The 23,342-nt window shown below is 35.6% G+C and overlaps 1 protein-coding gene across 1 annotated transcript; it reads right to left on the bottom strand.

Annotated features, from left to right (window-relative positions):
- Positions 1–13,825: 13,825 nt before the first annotated feature.
- Positions 13,826–16,970, bottom strand: LOC128554473 (uncharacterized). The gene is made up of 2 exons (XM_053535748.1): positions 16,928–16,970; positions 13,826–14,163 (listed from the first exon to the last, which is right to left on the bottom strand). The coding sequence occupies exons 1-2, from the start codon at positions 16,968–16,970 to the stop codon at positions 13,826–13,828; spliced, it is 381 nt and encodes a 126-aa protein (XP_053391723.1).
- Between the last annotated feature and the right edge of the window lie 6,372 nt (positions 16,971–23,342).

Below are 23,342 nucleotides of genomic sequence, written 5' to 3'. Positions count from 1 at the left end.
CGCTGTTCTTGCTTTCTTCTTCGGTGGCTTAGACAAGGACCTTAATTTTGGAGGACGTCTGACTGGCGTGAATTTGTCATGAATACAGGCTGGGTGCGGATCAGGATTCTCGGCAGTTGGTTTCCCATCTTTAAAATGCTGAAAATGAAATAGTATTGCATACAGTATTTGTAATTATAAAAAGATCATCGCATATTTGTCAAAAAAAAGTATAAAGAAATAATGTAGAGTAAAACACATTAATTTGTGTACCACCCTCTTTCCGTGTCAAAGAAGTGTGCTTCCTAACCAATGTACGGAGGGGGGGAGGGGGGGATCCAAAGCCGAGGTCTCGTACCAATCTGCATAATCTAAACGGGCACTGATCACAACGCCACATAACTTTCAGTTTTAAGATAAGTCGAGACTGCAGCGAAATAGTTGCTTATGAGTACTGACAGTTTGGAAAGGTCTGACAGTCAAGAAATATCAGATCTATAAATGAGCCGTACCATGAGAAAATCAACATAATGCGTTTGCCACCAACATGGATCCAGATGAGCCTGCGCATCTAATCTAGTCTGAATCCATGCCATCCGCTTATGGTTTGTCTAATAGCATTAGGCTTTGAGAGCGAATAACATGGATCCTGACCAGACTGCGCGGATGCTGGTCTCAAAGTCATTATTTTGGTTTTCTCATGGCGCGGCTCAAATGGTGTCAACACGATAATTTATTAGGCTAGGTTTCCTTTGGGTGCTACAGTAACTTACACAATATATACTGTATTATGTTATATAACGGTTTATCCATTTCTGCCCTGTTGTCACCATTCAAGATCAGGCAGCATACCCATTCATCATAATCTACATGTAGAAAATCTGCACTGTTTTATATTCAGTAAAATTTGCATGACCCATTTTTCAGATTAAAAGATCGAGCAGCTATTTTGAGGAATTTTGCAGTAAAATGTTAAACTAGCTCGATACATTTTACATACGGATGAAGATGTTAGATTCGTGACTATTTCGGCTATGTTCTGAATTTCGGACAATGTATATATCGTCTCAAATTTATTCTTTTGTTGATGAAACTTATAAAATCACACAAAATATAATAATATGATTCATGAAGACATGAAAACAGTCGAAAAGACGCACCTTTTTCGGTCGAAAGTTCTAAAACTCCGGGAAATCCCAACGCGGAAGTGAAATAAGTGGAAAAATGTTTGAAGGTCAATGTCGCCAAGAACGACAAGCGAATTACTTCTTTTCATGATTTCTTTCCCTTCACTGAAAAACATTCACCATACCTTATGTATATATATTCCTTACCTTTGTGCAGACATAATGATGTTTAGCTTTCTGACGAATATTCAGAATTTCCAAATTAAGCTGTTCATGGGGTCTGCCGCAGAGTCTGATCCACCGCTTGCATTTTTCAAGGTTACGGGCTGGTTTCGGGAACGGAACGAAAGAAAGATCATCCGTAAGCCTATCTGGATATCTAGTATCTGATTTGCATGTGCCATAACAGCACCTTTTGACCATATTTATTGAAAATTACAAAAAAAAAAAAACAATAGTTCTCTGTCAGACAGGTCAGTCAGTTTGACGGACAAAATGGCGGATAACAACAAGGCTTATCAGCTTAGATATCTGATTGGCTAATCAGAACTGTCAATCATTCTCTGTCGTAAGGTCAATTACATGGTAATTGAGGTGATAGCCAGTTTACCAGCATGCAGTCAATAAAAAGCAATAAATCACATGTAACAGTGTTGATAAGCTAAGGCTAGATTTTCCTTGATGCAGGAATTAATGATCGGATAATATATATATAATGATAGTGTGCTGTTTATAGTGGAGGCATGTGCATTTAACTGCATGTCCTTTAAATATGCCCACTTTTTTCAAGAAACTTGATAATGGATATAAGACGAAATTAATCAACATCCACGTTAATCAATGTTGTGAAAAAAAAAATAGTTAAAGAACTATGGCAATAAAATGTGTCCTGTCATTAGAATATAATTTAAAGCACAGAATATAATTATTTCATCACGAAATTTCATTATAATTAGAAGACAATATTGAAGATACCTTTTTCTTTTTTTTTCAATTTCCTACCTGTTCATGCCTGACTGCCTGTCCTTCAGTCAAATAAGAAAGATCTTGTTGTGACTTAAATTTGTTTTACATAAAACCTGTTTTATAAGTAGATGGCAGTCTGAAGAATATGCTTTTCAGATTTGACCAGATGTCTTTAATAAAATTCTGTTCTGTTCTGTTATTATTAAAGATTTGGACCAAAAATATCCCATGATATATATATAATTATAAGAAAGTTAAAAACCTTTGCAATTTCAAATGTTTAACTATGCTATTATCGGAGAGTATCCAAATGTTCTGACAAGATTGGTAAAAGAGTGATTACTTTTAAAGTGTAAACCACCTGTTACGTATGTAGGATTAATTGTTTTACTCTTCCCGCTTTATTAAAAAAAAAAAAAACAAAAAAAAAATAAAAGAAACAAAAAATAAAATGAATGTAAATGTAATTTTAAGATTACATTAATTTTGTTGTTGTTTTATTCATTTTTATTAGCTCACCTGTCACAAAGTGACAAGGTGAGCTTTTGTGATTGCGCGGTGTCCGTCGTCCGTACGTGCGTCAGTCTGTAAACTTTTACTTGTGACCACTCTAGAGGTCACATTTTTCATGGGATCTTTATGAAAGTTGGTCAGAATGTTCATCTTGATGATATCTAGGTCATGTTCGAAACTGGGTCACGTGCCAATAAAAACTAGGTCAGTAGGTCTAAAAATAGAAAAACCTTGTGACCTCTCTAGAGGCCATATATTTCACAAGATCTTCATGAAAATTGGTCAGAATGTTCACCTTGATGATATCTAGGTCAAGTTCGAAACTGGGTCACGTGCCTTCAAAAACTAGGTCAGTAGGTCTTGACATAGAAAAACCTTGTGACCTCTCTAGAGGCCATATATTTCACAAGATCTTCATGAAAATTGGTCAGAACGTTCACCTTGATGATATCTAGGTCAAGTTCGAAACTGGGTCACGTGCCTTCAAAAAGTAGGTCTAAAAATAGAAAAACCTTGTGACCTCTCTAGAGGCCATATATTTCACAAGATCTTCATGAAAATTGGTCAGAATGTTCACCTTGATGATATCTAGGTCAAGTTCGAAACTGGGTCACATGCCATCAAAAACTAGGTCAGTAGGTCAAATAATAGAAAAACCTTGTGACCTCTCTAGAGGCCATATTTTTCATGGGATCTGTATGAAAGTTGGTCTGAATGTTCATCTTGATGATATCTAGGTCAAGTTTGAAACTGGGTCACGTGCGATCAAAAACTAGGTCAGTAGGTCTAAAAATAGAAAAACCTTGTGACCTCTCTAGATGCCATATATTTCATGAGATCTTCATGAAAAATGGTCTGGATGTTCATCTTGATTATATCTAGGTCAAGTTCGAAACAGGGTCATATGCGGTCAAAAACTAGGTCAGTAGGTCTAAAAATAGAAAAACCTTGTGACCTCTCTAGAGGCCATACTTGTGAATGGATCTCCATAAAAATTTGTCAGAATGTTCATCTTGATGATATCTAGGTCAAGTTCGAAAGTGGGTCATGTGCCATCAAAAAGTAGGTCAGTAGGTCAAATAATGAAAAAATGTTGTGACCTCTCTAGAGGCCATATTTTTCATTGGGTCTGTATGAAAGTTGGTCTGAATGTTTATCTTGATGATATATAGGTCAAGTTTGAAACTGGGTCAACTGCGGTCAAAAACTAGGTCAGTTGGTCTTGAAATAGAAAAACCTTGTGACCTCTCTAGAGGCCATACCCTTGAATGGATCTTCATGAAAATTGGTCAGACTGTTCACCTTGATGATATCTAGGTCAAGTTTGAAACTGGGTCATGTGCCTTAAAAAACTAGGTCAGTAGGTGAAATAATAAAAAAACCTTGTGACCTCTCTAGAGGCCATACTTTTCATGGGATCTGTATGAAAGTTGGTTTGAATGTTCATCTTGATAATATCTAGGTCAGGTCTGAAACTGGGTCAACTGCGGTCAAAAACTAGGTCAGTAGGTCTAAAATTAGAAAAATCTTTTGACCTCTGTAGAGGCCATATTTTTCAATGGATCTTCATGAAAATTGATCTGAATGTTCACCTTGATGATATCTAGATTACTTTCGAAACTGGGTCACGTGCCTTCAAAAACTAGGCCAGTAGGTATAAAAATAGATAAACCTTGTGAACTCTCTAGAGGCCATATTTTTCATGAGATCTTCATGAAAATTAGTGAGAATGTTCACCTTGATGATATCTAGGTAAAATTCAAAACAGGGTCACGTACCTTTTGAAAACTAGGTCAATAGGTCAAATAATAGAAAAACCTTGTGACCTCTCTAGAGACCATATTTTTCAATGGATCTTCATGAAAATTGGTCAGAATTTTTATCTTGATAATATCTAGGTCAAGTCCAAAACTGGGTCACATGAGCTCAAAAACTAGGTCATTATGTCAAATAATAGAAAAAACGACGTCATACTCAAAACTGGGTCATGTGGGAAGAGGTGAGCGATTCAGGACCATCATGGTCCTCTTGTTTGTTTACTTGTACTGTACTGTAAAAGTTAGTTCCATCCATTGCTAATCAGTCGTAAGCCCAGCAAAGAGTTATTTAGTTTTTAGCTCGACTATTCAAAGAATAGTCTAGCTATTCTACTCACCCTGGCGTCGGCGTCGGCGTCGGCGTCACACCTTGGTTAAGTTTTTGCATGCAAGTACATACAGCTATCATTTAAAGGCATATAGCTTTGAAACTTATTTATTCTTTTTCTAGGTCAATTACCAACCTCACTGGGCCAAGTTCCATAACTCTAACATGTATTTTGAGCAAATTATGCCCCCTTTTGGACTTAGAAAATTCTGGTTAAAGTTTTACAGGCAAGTTACTATCTCCAAAACTAATGCAGATATTGAATTGAAACCTTACATGTGTCTTCGGGGTTATAAAACTAGTTGATAGCAGCAAGTCCCATAACTCTGACCTTCATTTTGGCCAAATTATGCCCCCTTTTGGACTTAGAAAATTCTGGTTAAAGTTTTGCGTGCAAGTACATACAGCTATTACTAAAAGGCATATAGATTTGAAACTTATTTTTTCTTTTTCTAGATCAATTACCTACCTCACTGGGTCAAGTCCCTTAACTCTGACATGTATTTTGGCCAAATTATGCCCCCTTTTGGACTTAGAAAATTCTGGTTAAAGTTTTGCGTGCAAGTACATATAGCTATTACTAAAAGGCATATAGATTTGAAACTTAGTTTTTCTTTTTCTAGATCAATTACCTACCTCACTGGGTCAAGTTCCATAACTCTGACATGTATTTTGAGCAAATTATGCCCCCTTTTGGACTTAGAAAATTCTGGTTAAAGTTTTACATGTAAGTTACTATCTCCAAAACTAATGCAGATATTAAATTGAAACTTCACATGTGTCTTCGGGGTTATAAAACTAGTTGATAGAATCAAGTCCCATAACTCTGACCTGTATTTTGGGCAAATTATGCCCCATTTTGGACTTAGAAAATCCTGGTTAAAGTTTTGCATGCAAGTACATACAGCTATTACCAAAAGGCATATAGCTTTGAAACTTATTTATTCTTTCTAGGTCGATTACCAACCTCACTGGGTCAAGTTCCATAACTCTTAACATGTATTTTGAGCAAATTATGCCCCCTTTTGGACTTAAAAAATTCTGGTTAAAGTTTCACATGCAAGTTACTATCTCCAAAACTAATGCAGATATGGAATTGAAACTTAACGTGTTTCTTGGGGGTTATAAAACTAGTTGATAGCATCAAGTCCCATAACTCTGATATGCATTTTGGTCAAATTATGTCCCCTTTTGAACTTAAAACTCTTTCGATATTTAACATTTTGGGTAATAATTCCTTGCTTCTGTGACAATATTTTGAATAGTCGAGCTTGGCTGTCTTACGGACAGCTCTTGTTAGCTCACCTGTCGCTTTTGATGAGCTTTGCGATCACTCTTCATTTGTCATCTGTCCGTCCGCCCGTCGTCCACAATTTCTTTTGAACACGTTAGAGACTGCACTTTGCAATCAATTTTGTTGAAACTTGCACACAACTAGTATTGGAATAATAATAATATCTCGGTTCCTTTCGAAGGGCCAAAATTTGGTATTTTGGCTTGTGAAAACGATAGGGACCACATTTTGCAATTAACTTTAATCAAAATTGCACACAAATTGTATTGGCATAATATCTCGGTTCCTTCCGAAAACTGGCCATATCAAAAGCTTGTTAACACTCTAGAGACCACATCCTATCACGTTTTTCTTGATTCCAGAACCAGATTTAAAACTGGGTCATATGGGGTCAAAAACCAGGTCATACGTGCAAATAAAAGGGAAAGCTTGTGTCTCGAGGCCAATTTTATGACCCTATCTTCATGAAATTTGGTAAGAATCATAAGAATGCTTATCTTGATGATTCCTAGACCAAGTGTGACACTGGTCATATATGGACAAAAACTTGGTCACATGCTAAAATCAAAGGAAAAACTGATTAACACTCTAAGAGGCCATATTTATGACCCTATCTTCATGAAACTTGGTAAGAATGTTTATCATGATTATTCCTAGGCCAAGCTCGAAACTGGGTTATGTGGCATCAAGGCCAAGTTTAACAGGTAAGCGATATAGGGTCATCATGACCCTGTTGTTGAATGTTTGAATGAAATTTATTACATCTAAATATGCCAATGAACAATTTTAAGCATGGTTCTTCACAATTTTATAAACCGAAATGAAGTTACTTCATATTTTTTTTTTTTTTTTTTTTTTGATAACATAGAATAACGCCTATATATGCATTACTGGTGTTCATGTGTTTACTGTCATTTATATCTTTCTAAAATAGAAATTCAATTGTTATAATGTTTACAATGAAACAATTCCAATAATGTCTTCACCAACTGAGAATTTTTAATAAAATCTGCAATGTAGTGCAAAAATGTTATCAAAATTGCGATTTTCCCATAAACTTCAATCATAAAATCTTGCTTAAGGTCCAGATTCTTCCAAATCAGTCTAGTAAAATACAAGCATGAGACTATATATATTTTGTGAATTTTTTTTAGTAGGTCTTGAAATTTTAAAGCGGGATGGTTTAATAATATTCTACATTTTAGATAATATCTTACCTTTAATATGCAGAACTACAAAAATTAAATCCACAAAAATCTGTATTTGATTTGTAATTTTAACAAAATAATTATTACACAATGCAAATTCATATCAGCAGAGATAATTTATCAATTTACATTAACCAGTGTATGACACGTTTCTGTTCCGAAATTCTTATTAAGTGTTTCAAGAATAAAGTATTTATGGCTTTGACTTTATTTCAATTTTTTTTTCTTTTTGAAAGTCCTTTATAATTTACAAGGAAAATGTTTTTTGAGATGTTTTCAGTATGAGCATTTTTATACGATCTTTATTACAGAATAAATGCAGTGCATATCTACATTATTTGTTTTTGTGTAAAGTGATACAACTGTATAGAGTTTTAAAACAGAACAGTGCAGAATAAAATTTTATTAAAAACCTGTACAGCATAAATTATGTATAATTTAAAAAAGATCAGGTCCAATCTGAATATAGTTCTTTTAGCCATTTCAAGGACATACTATTACAGATTCCATCTTCAGTAAATGTCAGACAGACAGACATACTTAATATATGGATGAAATATAAGGATAAGCATATTTTTCAGACTGCCATCTATTTATAAAACAGGTTTTTCATAAAATCGTAGCAAGATCTACCTTATTTGACTGATGGACAGGCAAACAGGCATACATAGGTAGAAAATTAAATAGCATAGGTATTTACAATATAGTCTTCTTATTATAAAATTTCCTCATAGAATTTATTCTGTACTTTGAATTAAATTCTAATGATAGGACCCATTTTATTGTCATATTTCTTTAACTATTTTTGCATAAAATTGATTAACATGGATGTCTTATATCTATAATGTATAATTATATCAAGTTTCCTGAGAAAGTGGGCAAATTTAAAAGACACGCAGTAAAATGCACATGCCTTCACTGTAAACAGAACATTATCATTTTATATATATTCATTAATTCCTGCATCAAGGAAAAATCTGGCCTTAGCTTATCAGCACTGTTACATGTGATTTATTGCTTTTTATTGACTGCATGCTGGTAAACTGGCCATCACCTCAATGGATAGATCCGATTTTTCTGATAAGGAACGCCCCCCTTGGATATTGTTGCTATGTCTCACAAGCTTTCTCAAAAATGGCGGATACACACGATACCGCTATGACGGATTTTCTTTTATGAAGTATCTAAATCTTCTACTCATTACTGTAAAAAGATCAAAAACCTGTCGGATCACGCGCTAAATAAATCATTTAATAATTACACTTAATGTTACATTAATTCCATGAAGAAAAGTGATGAAATGTAGCTGTTAAATGTCGGTGCTAATAAGGTCTTCATAAATATGAAAGTCATAGAATTTGATAAACTTGTTTATTTTGGGACCACACAAAATGTTCACAGACTGTTGGTATGAAGTATAATACATATAATAAAAAGAAATCACGATACAGTTGCGTCCTTGCGAAGAGGAATATATCTATAAATAAATTAAAGTTGAATCTGTTGATTTCACTGAATAATACCTGCGCGTTGTAAATTCTATATGTTCGTGCATGATATGTTTGCTTTTACGCAACCGATATATTATGATTCAAAATTTTATTCATTTCTATATTTGTGAATAAGTACCAGTATATTATTTAAATGTGAAATAAAATCATTGTATTTTATTTTAATATGTTGTATTCTTCTGGAGATTCGACTGATACTGTTAGCTACAACATGGTTATGTGTGGAAATTCTGCAATATTATACGCCCGTTTGAAAAACGGGATGTATTATGGGAACGCCCCTGGCGGGTGGGCGGGCGGGCAGGCCGCGTCCACAGACCTTGTCCGGAGCATATCTTCTACATGCATGGAGGGATTTTGATGAAACTTGGTACAATTGTTCATCATCATGAGACGGAGTGTCATGCGCAAAAACCAGGTCCCTAGGTCTAAGGTCAAGGTCACACTTAGAGGTCAAAGGATACAAGAATGAAAAATTCAAGAATGACTGTCTGGAGCATATCTTCTTCATGCATGGAAGGATTTTGATGTAGCTTGGCACAGTTGTTCACCATAATGAGATGGAGTGTCGTGCGCAAGAACCAGATCCCTAGGTCTAAGGTCAAGGTCACACTTGGAGGTCAAAGGATACAAGAATGAAAACTTTGTCCGGAGCATATCTTCTTCATGCATGAAAGGACTTTGATGTAGCTTGGCACAATTGTTCACCATCATGAGACGGAGTGTCATGCACAAGAACCAGGTCCCTAGGGCTAAGGTCAAGGCCACACTTAGAGGTCAAGGATACAAGAATGAAAACTTTGTCCGGAGCATTTCTTCTTCATGCATTGAGGGATTTTGATACAACTTGGCACAAATGTTCACAAGCATGAGACGGAGTGTCATGCGCAAGAACCAGATCCCTTGGTCTAAGGTCAAGGTCACACTTAGAGGCCAAAGGTCAGATAGAAGAATGACTGTCCGGAGCATTTCTACTTCATGCATGGAGGGATTTTGATGTAACTTGGCACAATTGTACACCATCATGAGACGGAGTGTCATGCACTGGTCCCTTTCTTTTGAATTACTTCCCTTTGCTGTTACTATAAATAGCTTATATTGTAACTTTTTCATTACAAGTCATAGGGAACAAGAGCTGTCTCCAAAGGATGACACATGCCCCCGATGGCACTTTGAATGAATAGTTATGGCCGATGTTAGAGTTGAGGACCTTTGACCTACGGAGCTGGCTCTTGCGCGCGACACGTCGTCTTACTGTGCCACATTCATGCGTAGTTATTATAAAATCCATGCATGAATGACAAAGATATGGACCGGACACGCCCATCAATGCACTATCATAAAAAATGACCTTTAACGTCTAAGTGTGACCTTGACCTTTGAGCTACAGACCTGGGTCTTGCGTGCGACACATCGTCTTACTGTGGTACACATTCATGCCAAGTTATTTGAAAATCCATCCATCGATGACAAAGATATGGACCGGACACGCCCATCAATGCACTATCCTTTAACATCTAAGTGTGACCTTGACCTTTGAGCTACGGACCTGGGTCTTGCGCATGACATGTCGTCTTACTGTGGTACACATTCATGTCAAGTTATTTGAAAATCCATCCATAGATGACAAAGATATGGACTGGACACGCCCATCACTGCACTATCCTTTAACATCTAAGTGTGACCTTGACCTTTGAGCTACGGACTTGGGTCTTGCGTGCGACACATCGTCTTACTGTGGTACACATTCATGCCAAGTTATTTGAAAATCCATCCATCGATGACAAAGATATGGACCGGACACGAAAATTGCGGACAGACCGACAGACTGACAGACCAACAGACGGTTCAAAAACTATATGCCTCCCTTCGGGGGCATAAAAATCGAGACCACTTTTCTGTAGTACTACATGCATGTTACATCCAATTCTGAGGTGTATTTTGAGCTATCTCTACCTGGTAAGGATTTTTTTGTGGACTTGTAATTTTTTTTTATTTATTTATTTTTTTTTTTTCTCTTTAAAGATTAACTTCCCTTAGCTGTTACTATAAATAACTTACATTGTAACTTTTTTATAATTGACCGTAGGGAAAAACCAAGACCACTTTTCTGTGGTACAACATTGATGTTTAACTTTCAAATTTTGTATTTTAAGGTATCTCTACCTGGTAAGGATTTTTTTTGTGGACTTAGAAAAATAAAAGAATTACAATAATTTCTAAAAAAAAAAAAAAAAAAACCATTGTAAACAACTAGAAAATTAAAATTCCATTTGCAAATAGAGGTGCTAGTGTAAAGAAATTTGCTGTGACGGGCGTATATTGTGACATTCTGGCACTCTTGTTTCTGTATACCTTCTGAAGGAATGTCCTGTGATTTGAAAAAGTTAAACTTTAGCAGTAGGTATCACAGTTATCGCCTGCTGCGAATGACAAAAGGAAGCAGATCGATTGTCACATCGGTGTTAATCACAAGTAGAGGGTGACTGTTATAAGTTGTAATTGATAATATATGTTTTTATTGAAAAGAAGGAGTAACAAGTCAGCAGGTGTTAACGTTTTTCAATATGCAACACATTTATTCATGTCATTAATTAAATTATCTTATTATTATGTCTCCCACCACACAGTGGTGTGGGAAACATATTGATTTACTCCAGTGTGTGTGTGTGTGTGTGTCTGTCACAAAGCTTGTCCGCACTCTAAGTCGAACACTTCTCATCCGATTTTCACCAAATTTAAACAAAATGTGTTTGACCATAAGACCTCGGCCAAGTTCGATAACTAGCCAAATCGGTCCAGGCGTCTTGGAGTTATGGCCCTTGAATTACCAAAAATCGGCCTTTTTACTCTTGTCCGCACTCTTAATTCAAACATTTTTCATCCGATCTTCACCAAACTTGAACAAAATGTGTTTGACTATAAGACCTTGGCCAAGTTCGATAACTAGCCAAATCGGTCTAGGCATTTTGGAGTTACGGCCCTTGAATTATTGAAAAATCGGCCTTTTTACTCTTGTCCGCACTCTAAGTCAAACATTTCTCATCTGATCTTCACCAAACTTGAACAAAATGAGTTTGACCATGAGACCTCGGCCAGGTTTGATAACCAGCCAAATCAGTCTAGGCATTTTTGAGTTACGGCCCTTGAATTACTGAAAAATCCGCCTTTTTACAATTATTTTATTATTATTGTCCGCTCCCTAAATCGAACATTTCTCATCCGATCTTCACCAAATTTTAACAAAACATGTTTGGTCATAAGACCTTATCCAAGTTCGATAACTAGCCAAATCTGCCCAGGCACTTTTGATTTATGGCCTTTGAATTACTGATTGGATCCACTCATCCAGACCATCTAATTGGATCAACTCGTCTAAACCATCTAGAGAAACTAGACATTTTTCATAGGGGCAGTTGTGGGAGACATGCGCTTTTCTCAAAAGCATCTCTAGTTTGATCAGTCAATGCTACAAATTGACATAAAATCTTACAAGCTGTACACAATGATATTTATGGACATCTAAATGGTTATTAAATAAAGAAGACATACGACCATTTAACGCATGTTAATTCTACATTAATTGAGATTTGTATTTTGAAAACAAGAAAGTTAAGAAATATAATTATGTCTATACATCGTTACGGACTTTTCTGCTCATTGCAATATTAAAACATTCATGCACTCACACACACGCACTCACAGACATTATTCCGAAATATATACATAACAAGTTGAAAAAAAGATGCAGAAACACCTTCTTCCGAATGTATGCTGATTCCCATGAAAAAATACATATTTATATCTATAAAAATAGATAATTCATGTATCAGAAGCAGAACATCAACTTATGTTTGTTAGGCGTTATTGTTCTATGGTTCCTCTTATTACTGGCTACAAGTTTGTTTTTTTTTCTAACTGTGGTAACGCAACCAACATCATTTTCTTAACAATCTTTCTTCATTTCAGTTGGTTCAAGCACCATATGCAACATTAAATAAGGCAAGAAACATGAATAACGCATTCAAAATTACTTCTGATATTCTTAAGGAGAAAAACAAAAGATCCATTCACGGAATATCTAGCATTTAAACTCTTACACAAAATCTGTTGAGTGTGGCTGAAACTTAATAATGAGAATGGATTCAACATTACTTCTGACATTCTTAGGAGAAAAGCAAAAAGTCAGTTCACGAATATTTATATCATTAAAATTGTTATACAAAATGTGTAGAGTGTGGCCGAAATTTGGAGATTGCCATTCACATGTATATGTTTTATTTGCCTTAAAAATCGTTTTCTCGATTGCAACATCGAATGAAAATCCTGCGACACCTGTCTGAGAACCAATTCAAAAATAACTGTAATTTCTTGAAATGATACATTTGATAAATGCTACATGGGGTTTCGCAATTATTTATTACATGTGGTCACTTCTTTTCTTATTTCTAGATGTCATATTTACATTTTACATGTAAATTTTTTACATCTCTTTTTTCACACATGGCCATGTCGAGAACGTAAAAGAAAACTGTTTTTATTTAGAACTTTACAGTCTGTAGGTACTTATTTACGGTAAGCTTGTGAGACACAATGGCACCTTAGCAACAAAGTCTACGGATCGACGGATAACGCTTTATCTTATTGGTCAATATTATTGGTTTGATTGACAGATCGGATCCATGCATTACTGTGTAATTGGAGCCACCTAGGGTGCGAGTAGTTTCTACTCTCTCTCTGGGTCTGTTCCAGTAACTATCTGCAGTACTACCAAAATGTCTGAGAAGGTTACTAAAATCTAGCAGGGGCTATTCAGCTAGGCAAATAATCTGCAACTGTTAATATCCCATAAATCTCCATAGCCTGCTGTGCTGACCGACATCCTCACTTTAATTGCCTGCTATTTGACCTTATCTCACAGATAGTGTAGAAACAGTTGCTAGAACTGCTAGTCGCAGACTCATCAGTCGAGAACCGTCTATCAACAAGTGTTTCGCCCCGTTACTCTCGATACACTCTCCTGACGGTGGGGCCAGCAGTGTTGATCAAGCACTGCTTGTCTGCGATTGCTGCCATTCCTTATCATTTCGGTGTAACCAGAGCCAACTGGACGCTCTCGGCAGCTTTTCCTACTGCATGGGCTGTGGCTTTCCTTACTTTCCCTTTGATGCCCAAAGCGCCAAGCATTCTCCATAGTGACTGGGCTGGGAATCCTCTGCTGCCGACTTCTACCGGGAATAGATGTGTTTTCCATCCCGCTTCGTTGCAGGCATCTGCCAGGTCTTGGTACTTGGCTAACTTGCGTTCATACGCTTCTTCCGTTCTCTCCTCCCAGGGCACAGTCAGTTCCACCAGTATCACCTTCTTTGGAGACTGTGACCACAGCACAATGTCTGGACGTAGGTTTGTTTGTATGATGTCTGGAAACACCAGCTAAAATTACTGACCACATGTTTTATGCCTTTTTCATCATTTCCAAAGAGTTATAAAATTAATCTTAATAATTTTGTTATTTCTGACAGGTGAGAAATTATATATATTTTTTGGTATTTATCAGTTATATTCTTGAAACAAAATTTATCTGGCAAAACAATTGGCACTCACAGTACAGTACAGTTATTTTCGAGAAGAGAAAGTTTTTTTTTTTAATTATTATACACAATAAACTAAGAAAATTAGTATTAGTCTCTACCTGTTTCGCCAGAGGGTTTTTATAGTTTTACTACTTCCATCAGTCTGTCTGTCCATGCTTTAATACGAATCGGTACTTACTTTGCTACAGGAGACAATACATAATAGTGACTAAAACTCCTTTTAGGTGGCTTAATTCCGTCCACCAGAACGTCCGTCTAATTGTTTCAATAAGTGTACAAAAGAAAGGATAATGCAATAGCTTGAACTTATTTGATGAAACTTTCTATATGTTATAAAAAAACATCAGGTGAAAATGCATGCATTTTGTTTTTGCCAGTTATGCAAATGTTAGAAACCAAATCCTGAAATGTCTTAGAAAGTAAATGGTAGTTATTGTAACTTGCTATACTGATAGGAGGCACACCATTTAATTTTTGCAATTTTTGTGCCTTGTCATGAGAAAACTTTAAAAAAACCCAGCTCTTGCAATAAATTGAAAAGCATTAGAAGTAGATCAATTAAGGAACCTTATTTTACAGATGGGTACACACATTAGACATTTGACCATTCCTGTGGGAAAATTATGAAATTTTGCGATAGTTTTAAAAGTATTTTGGTTGTATAAAAATAGGGGATATTGAGAAGATAGCGACATTTAAGCTCCTTTTTTCGAAGAAAAGAAAAAGAAAGGATTTTCTACTCATCCGAGCGTTGACTTCGCGTCACTGTAATGTTTTGGTTGAAGTTTTGCGTGCAAGTTAATATCTCCAAATACTGCTGCAGGTATTAGGTCGAAACTTCACACATGTCTTCGGTATCATTATGTTAGGTCACTGGCTAAGTCTCATAACTGTAACCTTTATATTAGCAGATTTATGCCCCTTTAATACTAAGAAAATAAATTCAGGTTAAAGTTTTGCGTGCGAGTACATATCTCTGTAACTTACTAAAGATATTCAAAGATATTCTACAGTAACATGTGATGAGATACTAACTATCGAATTAAAAAATGTGTATTCCAGCACGTGCAAAGAGCGTCTGACTTTGGATTTTTTGGAAGAATACGCTTTTTCCTTGCGCCTAATAAGTGGCCACATTACTTGTATGAACCGCAACGTCTGCACATAGCACAAATATGGACAGTAACTGTTCTGTCTTTATTCCAAAATCTACCTTTGAATTGATAGGGAACAGATCCTGAGCAAAGCGATGAAAGTCTGGATTGATCCCTTTACGCTAACATGCGATATACCGAATGATATATTTACTATCGACTTGAAAATCGACATCATTAGACAGTTCATTTTAAAGGTGGATAATCAGATTTTGGCCATGTAACGGATTTGTTCGAAACTTTAGCATCTGATGATTTACACTCATTTATGTTCACTTTACACTTAATACAAATTAGATTTTCACTGGAGGTGTTTTTAAAATTTCATTTTCCTATCCTGGTTGCCCAACCAAGATAGAGTTATTTTATCATAAGTATAAATTTGATAAACATACTTTGCCTAAGGAAATGTATAAATATTAGACATATTGTAATATATTTGTAAAATATTTGCATTAAAAATTATGTATTTAGATGGAATTCATTAGAAACACAAGTTTGAAAAATTATTATTATCTCCCTTTGCCTATCTTGGTTGCGCAACCAAGATAGATTGGAAATAAATGAATTCAGAAGCTACACACAGCTTTTAAACTTGCATTTTGGTTCAGATTGTTCAATAGTTGATATGTCTATCAAATGCAAATGTAAAACTAGACATTGTATCGAAATAAAAAGAAATACCCAGCTTTTTATATACTTTCATATTAAAGGGGAGTAATTACAAAATTTTATAAAAATAGTAAAATATACATTTCAAATAGGAATCTAACTCTATGTAATCGGTCTTTTTGTTCCTTAAATAATTATCTACCAGAATATACAGAAAGTAAAAAATGTCATTAAATGTTGTTTAAAGGTGATTGACCACCTTTAAGGTATTAGAGCACTAATAGTAATGTTTACAAAATGGCCTTTGCTTGGTATATTCTGAAAGGTAACCGTGTTTTGCACTATTTTGCAATTTTTAAACAACTTTTACCGTGCCGTTTTTTATAAATTTTGTAAAACTTATGGTATCTCCTCAAGCTCAAGTACAGACAAATTTCAAAGTGATAGCCACTATCCAAAATGTTTGCAGAGAACTCATTTTACCATTAATTTTAATAAAAGAAACATCAAACTATTGGTAAACAATTATAAAACACAAAATAAAAATGTCAATATCATTATTTCTATGGTGCCTCAAGTAAACGGATTTAATGAGACAGAATTCATACTTCAACATTGAAAAATAAGGTCGAATGCTGTGTTTTTGTTTTGAATTTTGCTTACTCCATTTAAAAATAACCTTAGGGCAGACGTAAAACCTACCTAAATTTCTTCCACAATATATAATCTAAGAGTGAAAGCAAAATAGAGAACTTTCACCGTGTGTAACTCAATATTTTTAAAGATGTGTAACTCTACCCCTTCTGTTTAAGTAGTAAATTCACTTTGAACACCAAGAAATCGCTTAGAAGATTCATCTATTTCCATTTTTGTACAAGAAAATAATAATAAGTCTTTAAAGAAGTAAAAACTTACTAGAAAAAAAGGAAAATAAGAAGAAAAAAAATTGGTCCCAGTAGGGCTTGAACCTACGCCCCCATAAGAATTGCTGTCAAAGTAGGTTTATGGTAGGAATTGAATACTCTTCAAAAAGGAGGTTCTCTATTAGTGATCTAATACCTTAAATGCTATGGGATGAGTTGAAGTTGGATCGATTCCCAATTGAGGCAGTGCTTTTTTATACACCCGAAGGGACGTATTATGTTATGGTCCCGGTATCCGTCTGTCCGTCCGTCTGAGCTCACATTTGCATACTTAGGTGACTATAGGAACAATAGGTAACTGTACTTTTTCTTTGATGTCATTCATTCCGTAAGGCTTTTATGTGGCTATTTTTCTCTTACGTGGCTAAAAGAACAATAGAGAGAACAAAAGAGTAGCCACATAAGTATCCATATGTAGGAACGTCCGTTAGCGATTTTGTGTCCGCTCTGTAACTCTTGAACCCCTTGAAGGATTTCAAAGAAACTTGACACAAATGTTCACTACACCAAGACGACGTGCAGAGCGCATGTTGTGGATGTGTCATTTCAAGGTCAAGGTGACACTTAGGGGTCAAAGGTCATATGAGTGTGTTTCGTGTCCGCTCTGTAACTCTTGAACTGCTCGAAGGATTTCAAAGAAACTTGGCACAAATGTTCACCACACTGAGACGATATGCAGAGCGCTTGTTTTGGATGACTAGCTTCAAGGTCAAGGTCACACTTAGGAGTGAAAGGTCATATTAGTGTGTTTCGTGTCCGCTCTGTAACTCTTGAACTGCTTGAATGATTTCAAAGAAACTTGGCACAAATGTTCACCACACTGAGGCGACGCGCAGAGCGCATGTTTTAGATGACTTGCTTCAAGGTCAAGGTCACACTTAGGGGTCAAAGGTCATATGTGACTTTGCTTTGTGTATATTGCTCTGCATTGCAGTGCTCTTATTTTTATTTTGCAGATCCTTTTTTGTTCTCTTATAATAATTTTTGTTTTGAATTACTACCTTTTTTGTTACTATAAATAGCTTACTTTGAAACTTTTTTATTATCCGAGACCACTTTTCTGTGGTACAACATGGATGGTACATCCAATTTTTAGATGTATTTTGACATAACTTTACCTGGTAAGAATTTTTTTTTTTGGAATTTCTTCCTTTTTGTTGTTCCTGTCCTTTGGGCTTCAACAGTCAAGTTCTTTAAATTTTGCTCCCATCCTCTGATGTAACCCTTCGGGCGTATATTGCCCTGCTTGGTGGCGCTGTTGTTCATGATTGTTTTATTAGTCCCCTACTGGTTGAAAACCAGTTTCGGGGACTATAGGAATGCGCTTTTCCGTCATTCCGTCATTCTGTCATTCCGTCCGTCCGCAATTTCGTGTCCGGTCCATAACTCTTTTATCCATGAAGGGATTTTAATATTACTTGGCACAAATGTTCCCCATGATGAGACGACGTGTCATGCGCAAAATCTGGACCCCTAGCTTAAAGGTCAAGGTCACAATTGGAGGTCAAAGGTCAACAAGGCTTTTTTCCTGTCCGGTCCATAACTCTCCCATCCATAAAGGGATTTTAATATCACATGGCACAATTGTACCTCATAATAAGATGATGTGTCATGCACAACTTTCAGACCCCTAGCTCAAAGGTCAAGGTCACACTTAGCAGTCAAATGTTAACATGGCATGAACAGGGTCTGTTTCGTGTCCGGTCCATAACTCTTTCATCCATGAAAGGATTTTAATATTACTTGGCAAAAATGTTCCCCATGATGAGGCGATGTGTCATGCGCAAAATCCGCACCCCTAGCTCAAAGGACAAGGTCACAATTTGAGGTCAAAGGTCAACAGGGCTTTTTTCCTGTCCGGTCCATAACTCTTCCATCTATGAAGAGATTTTAATATCAGTTGGCATAATTGTACCTCATAATAAGACGATGTGTCATGCACAACTTTCAGACCCCTAGCTCAAAGGTCAAGGTCACACTTAGCAGTCAAATGTTAACATGGCATGAACAGGGTCTGTTTCCTGTCCGGTCTATAACTCTGTCATCCATGAAGGGATTTTGATATTACTTGGCACAAATGTTCCCCATTATGAGGCAACATGTCATACGCAAAACCCGGACCCCTAGCTCAAAGGTCAAGGTAACAATTGGAGGCCAAAGGTCAATAGGGTTTTTTTCCTGTCCGGTCCAGAACTTTGTCATCCATCAAAGGATTACAATATTACTTGGCATAAATGTTCCCCATGATGAGACGACGTGTCATGCGTAACACCCAGAACCCTAGCTTAAAGGTCAAGGTCACACTTTGAGATCAAAGGTCAATAAGATTTTTTTCCTGTCCGGTCTATAACTTTGTCATGCAAAACAGGATTTAAATATCAGTTGGCACAAACATTTCCCTGGATGAGACAACATGTTGTGCGCAAAGCCCCGGCTCTAGGTCTAAGGTCAAGGTCATACTTAGAGGTCAAAGGTCAAATTCAAGAATGACTTTGTCTGGAGCATTTCTTCTTTATGCATTGAGGGATTGTAATGTAACTTGGCACAAATGTTCACCACCATGAGACGAATTGTCGCACGCCAGAACCAGGTCCCTAGGTCTAAGGTCAAGGTCATACTTAGAGGTTAAAGGTCAAATTCAAGAATGAGTTTGTCCGGAGCATTTCTTCTTCATGCATGGAGGGATTTTGATGTAACTTGGTAGAAATGTTCACCACTATGAGGCACACTTTCTTTAGAATTATGTCCCTTTGTTGTTACTATAAATAGATTATATTGTAACTTTTTTAGTACTGGCCGTAGGGAAAAATTGAGACCACTTTTCTGTGGTACAACATGCACAGTACATCCAAATATTAGGTGTATTTTGATCTATCTCTACCTGGTAAAGAGTTTCTTGTGGACTTAAATTTTATAGATTTTTTTTTTTTTTTTTTTAGGGTTTATTTCACTTTGTTGTTACTATAAATAACTTTTATGATAATTTTTTTGTATAATCGACCAAAAAAAAATCCAAATGAAAACAACTGTGGGTTTTTATATATGCAAATTTTAATCCAAGTGCTTTGTTATATTATATTGTATATATAGTACAATATTGTTTATACATCATTGACAGATATCAGTTCATTATGTTTACTGCAGTAGAGAAAATTAGGTGTCTTCCAGTAGGGGACTTTGTATTGCATGGCAATACTTCATTCACTTGTTTTTCAAAGATCCAGTAACACTTTGAATTAACTTACAGCATGTTACCATATATTTTTCTGTGATATTCTAGTTGTTTCTACATATAGAAAACAGTTAAAGACCTGCTCCAGTCCTACCTTTCAACATTAAATTGTCACTGAAAAAGCATGAAAATCCTGACAATGAACAGTGGCGCCTGTCAAAATAGAGTTTATTTTATATAAAATTCTATATAAAATACCCGTGGTTTTGCGTGCGAAAGTGTGGCGCTCGGCCATTAACTGTTACCTATTGTAATGGGTTGCATACACACAGAAGACATTTCTCTCTGTTTTGCAATATCATGGAAATAAAAATACTACATGCTATATTTCTGATGTATAATTTCAGCTTAATAAAGCAGCACTAAGATTATGTTCTGAGCAAATAAAGGCCTGAATTTCGTCAGAAAGTTTATAACTTTCTAGGTAAGATAAATGCCACTTGTAATTATTACATCCATAGTATTACTGGGCCGACTATTTCTTACTATAACTCCAATGTGAACTGCTAATTGTAAAGATTTATTTGTTTAACTTTCATAATAGGTTGATACATCGAAATCAACAGGACTTGATAACATAGGGCCAAAACTGTTGAAACTTTCATCTCCATTTATATCGCAGAGTCTGACATTTATTATAAATTGTAGTATATCAAATTCAGCATTTCCACATGTATGGAAGAATGCTAAAGTAAAGCCATTACACAAAGCTGGCGACCAAGTTAATGTAAATAATTACAGACCAATATCAATTTTACCAACCCTATCTAAATTAATTGAAAAACATGTTCACGATTCCTTAATGTCCCATCTATCAAATTTCAATCTTTTACATGAAAAACAAAGCGGATTTCGGAAATCTCATTCAACAGAATCTGCACTTACAGTCATGATTGATTCGTGGTTAAAAGCAATAAATGATGGTTATTTAGTATGCGCCGTAATGATAGACTTTAGAAAAGCATTTGATCTAGTTGATCACGATATTCTTTTAAAAAAAAACTGGAACTCTATAAATGTAATGATTTGTGTATCAAATGGTTCAAATCATATTTATCAGATCGTCATCAGTTAGTGCAAATTGATAACGCATTATCAAGTAGTTATAATAAAGTTACATGCGGTGTGCCACAGGGGTCTATTTTAGGTCCTCTGTTATTTCTTTTATTTATAAATGACCTGCCGCTCACAGTCGGAAATATAGTATCATCTACAGATCTATATGCAGATGATACAACATTATACGATATACAAAATGACAAAACTGTTTTGGAAACAAATCTTAATTCAGCACTATCTGTTTTAGAAATATGGTGCAGAGAGAATGGTATGCAACTCAATACCGATAAAACAAAAATGATGCTTATAACAACGCAACAAAGGCGGCGGTTTCTTGAAAATAAGGAATTAACTGTTTTGTATAAAAATGTTATGCTTAAACAAAGTCCAAGTGAGAAACTCCTTGGTGTTTACATACAGCATGATCTAAAGTGGGATTCGCATTTTAAAGTGATTTGCAAGAAGATATCGTCTTACATTTGGTTACTATCAAGGATAAGGGAATTTCTTGATATAAACTATAGAATCTTATTTTATAAAGCTTATATTCAACCACATATAGATTATTGCTGTATACTATGGGGAAGTACCATTAATAAAAATATTCAGAAAATTCTTAGATTACAAAAACGTGCATGTAGAACTATTTTAGGATCAAGTTACTCAGACTTCAACCAAGCTCTAAATTGTCTAAACATGCAACGGTTTGATCAGCGTCTGTTTTATCAGAAGGCATGCTTTATGTTCAAAGTCGCTAATAATCTGTTACCAAATTATATCTGTGATATGTACAATCAAAAGGAAATGACAAGTGACACCTCTTTAATTTTACGATAAAAAATGAATAAAAATTTTCATATACCTAATACGCAATCAGAACTGTTCAAACGAATTTCAAGTGTGTTAAATTTCCTTTAGCATTTCATTCAAAATACATCTTTAGTAATACAACAGTTGCATCTTTTTCTTGATTCCTCATGCAATGAGACCCACTGACCTACTGTTCATCCCAATGTCAAAAGCTGACTGTGGAGAAGGGTGCTGGTAATTTGATAGGGCTATTAAAAGCCAATCTAAAGATGCTATCTGTAACTCTCTGGTGTTCCATGTTATTACAAGAAAGTGATAAAATAGAGGAAAATCTGGGGGGGGGGAAGGGGGGACCGCTGATCGGCGGTGACCGTTAGTACAGGTTAGACTGTATTTCTCATAAATCTAAATTAAATGGGCTGTTCTGCTATTAAAGAGACAAACTACTAAAATTAGGAAATATATTTCTCATTTATTTAATGAAATGTTAAACTTTTATGGCATAAACTGTTACAGTTTGTATATTTAAAAAGTGACCTATTTCTTTTAAATTTTATGTATAAAAGACCAAAATCAGCTCGATTTCAAGTATTAAAAATCCCTGGTTTAAATAGAACGTTATAAGGAACGTATAAAACTCCCAACTTAAAACAGCTGCCATGGCAACCGGGTATAAAATATGCATGCAGTTGACCATATTGTGCACTTCAATAGAAGTTAATTAAAGGCCACAATGCAGCTTTCTTCACAGTATGCGCATTTAATCGATTTTATTTATGCGCTCCATTGGCGTGTAAATTGCACAGACAGTTTATGTTGGGTTATCAAATTGTAAATGTATAATTATGTTTTTAGCTCACATGTCACTTTGTGACAAGGTGAGCTTTTGTGATCGTGCAGCGGGGGTCGTCGGTCATCTGTCCGTGCGTCCATCCGTGCGTAAACTTTTGCTTGTGACCACTCTAGAGGTCACATTTTTCATGGGATCTTTATTAAAATTGGTCTGAATGTTTATCTTGATGATATCTAGGTCATGTTCGAAACTGGGTCAACTGCGATCAATAACTAGGTCAGTAGGTCTAAAAATAGAAAAACCTTGTGACCTCTCTAGAAGCCATACTTTTGAATGGATCTTCATGAAAATTGGTCAGAATGTTCAACTTGATGATATCTAGGTTAAATTTAAAACTGGGTCACATTCCATCAATAACTAGG

The sequence above is a fragment of the Mercenaria mercenaria genome, unplaced genomic scaffold (genome assembly GCF_021730395.1).
Source record: "Mercenaria mercenaria strain notata unplaced genomic scaffold, MADL_Memer_1 contig_5063, whole genome shotgun sequence".
Classification (NCBI taxonomy): Eukaryota; Metazoa; Mollusca; class Bivalvia; order Venerida; family Veneridae; genus Mercenaria; species Mercenaria mercenaria.
This window is presented reverse-complemented; position numbering and strand designations above follow the sequence as displayed.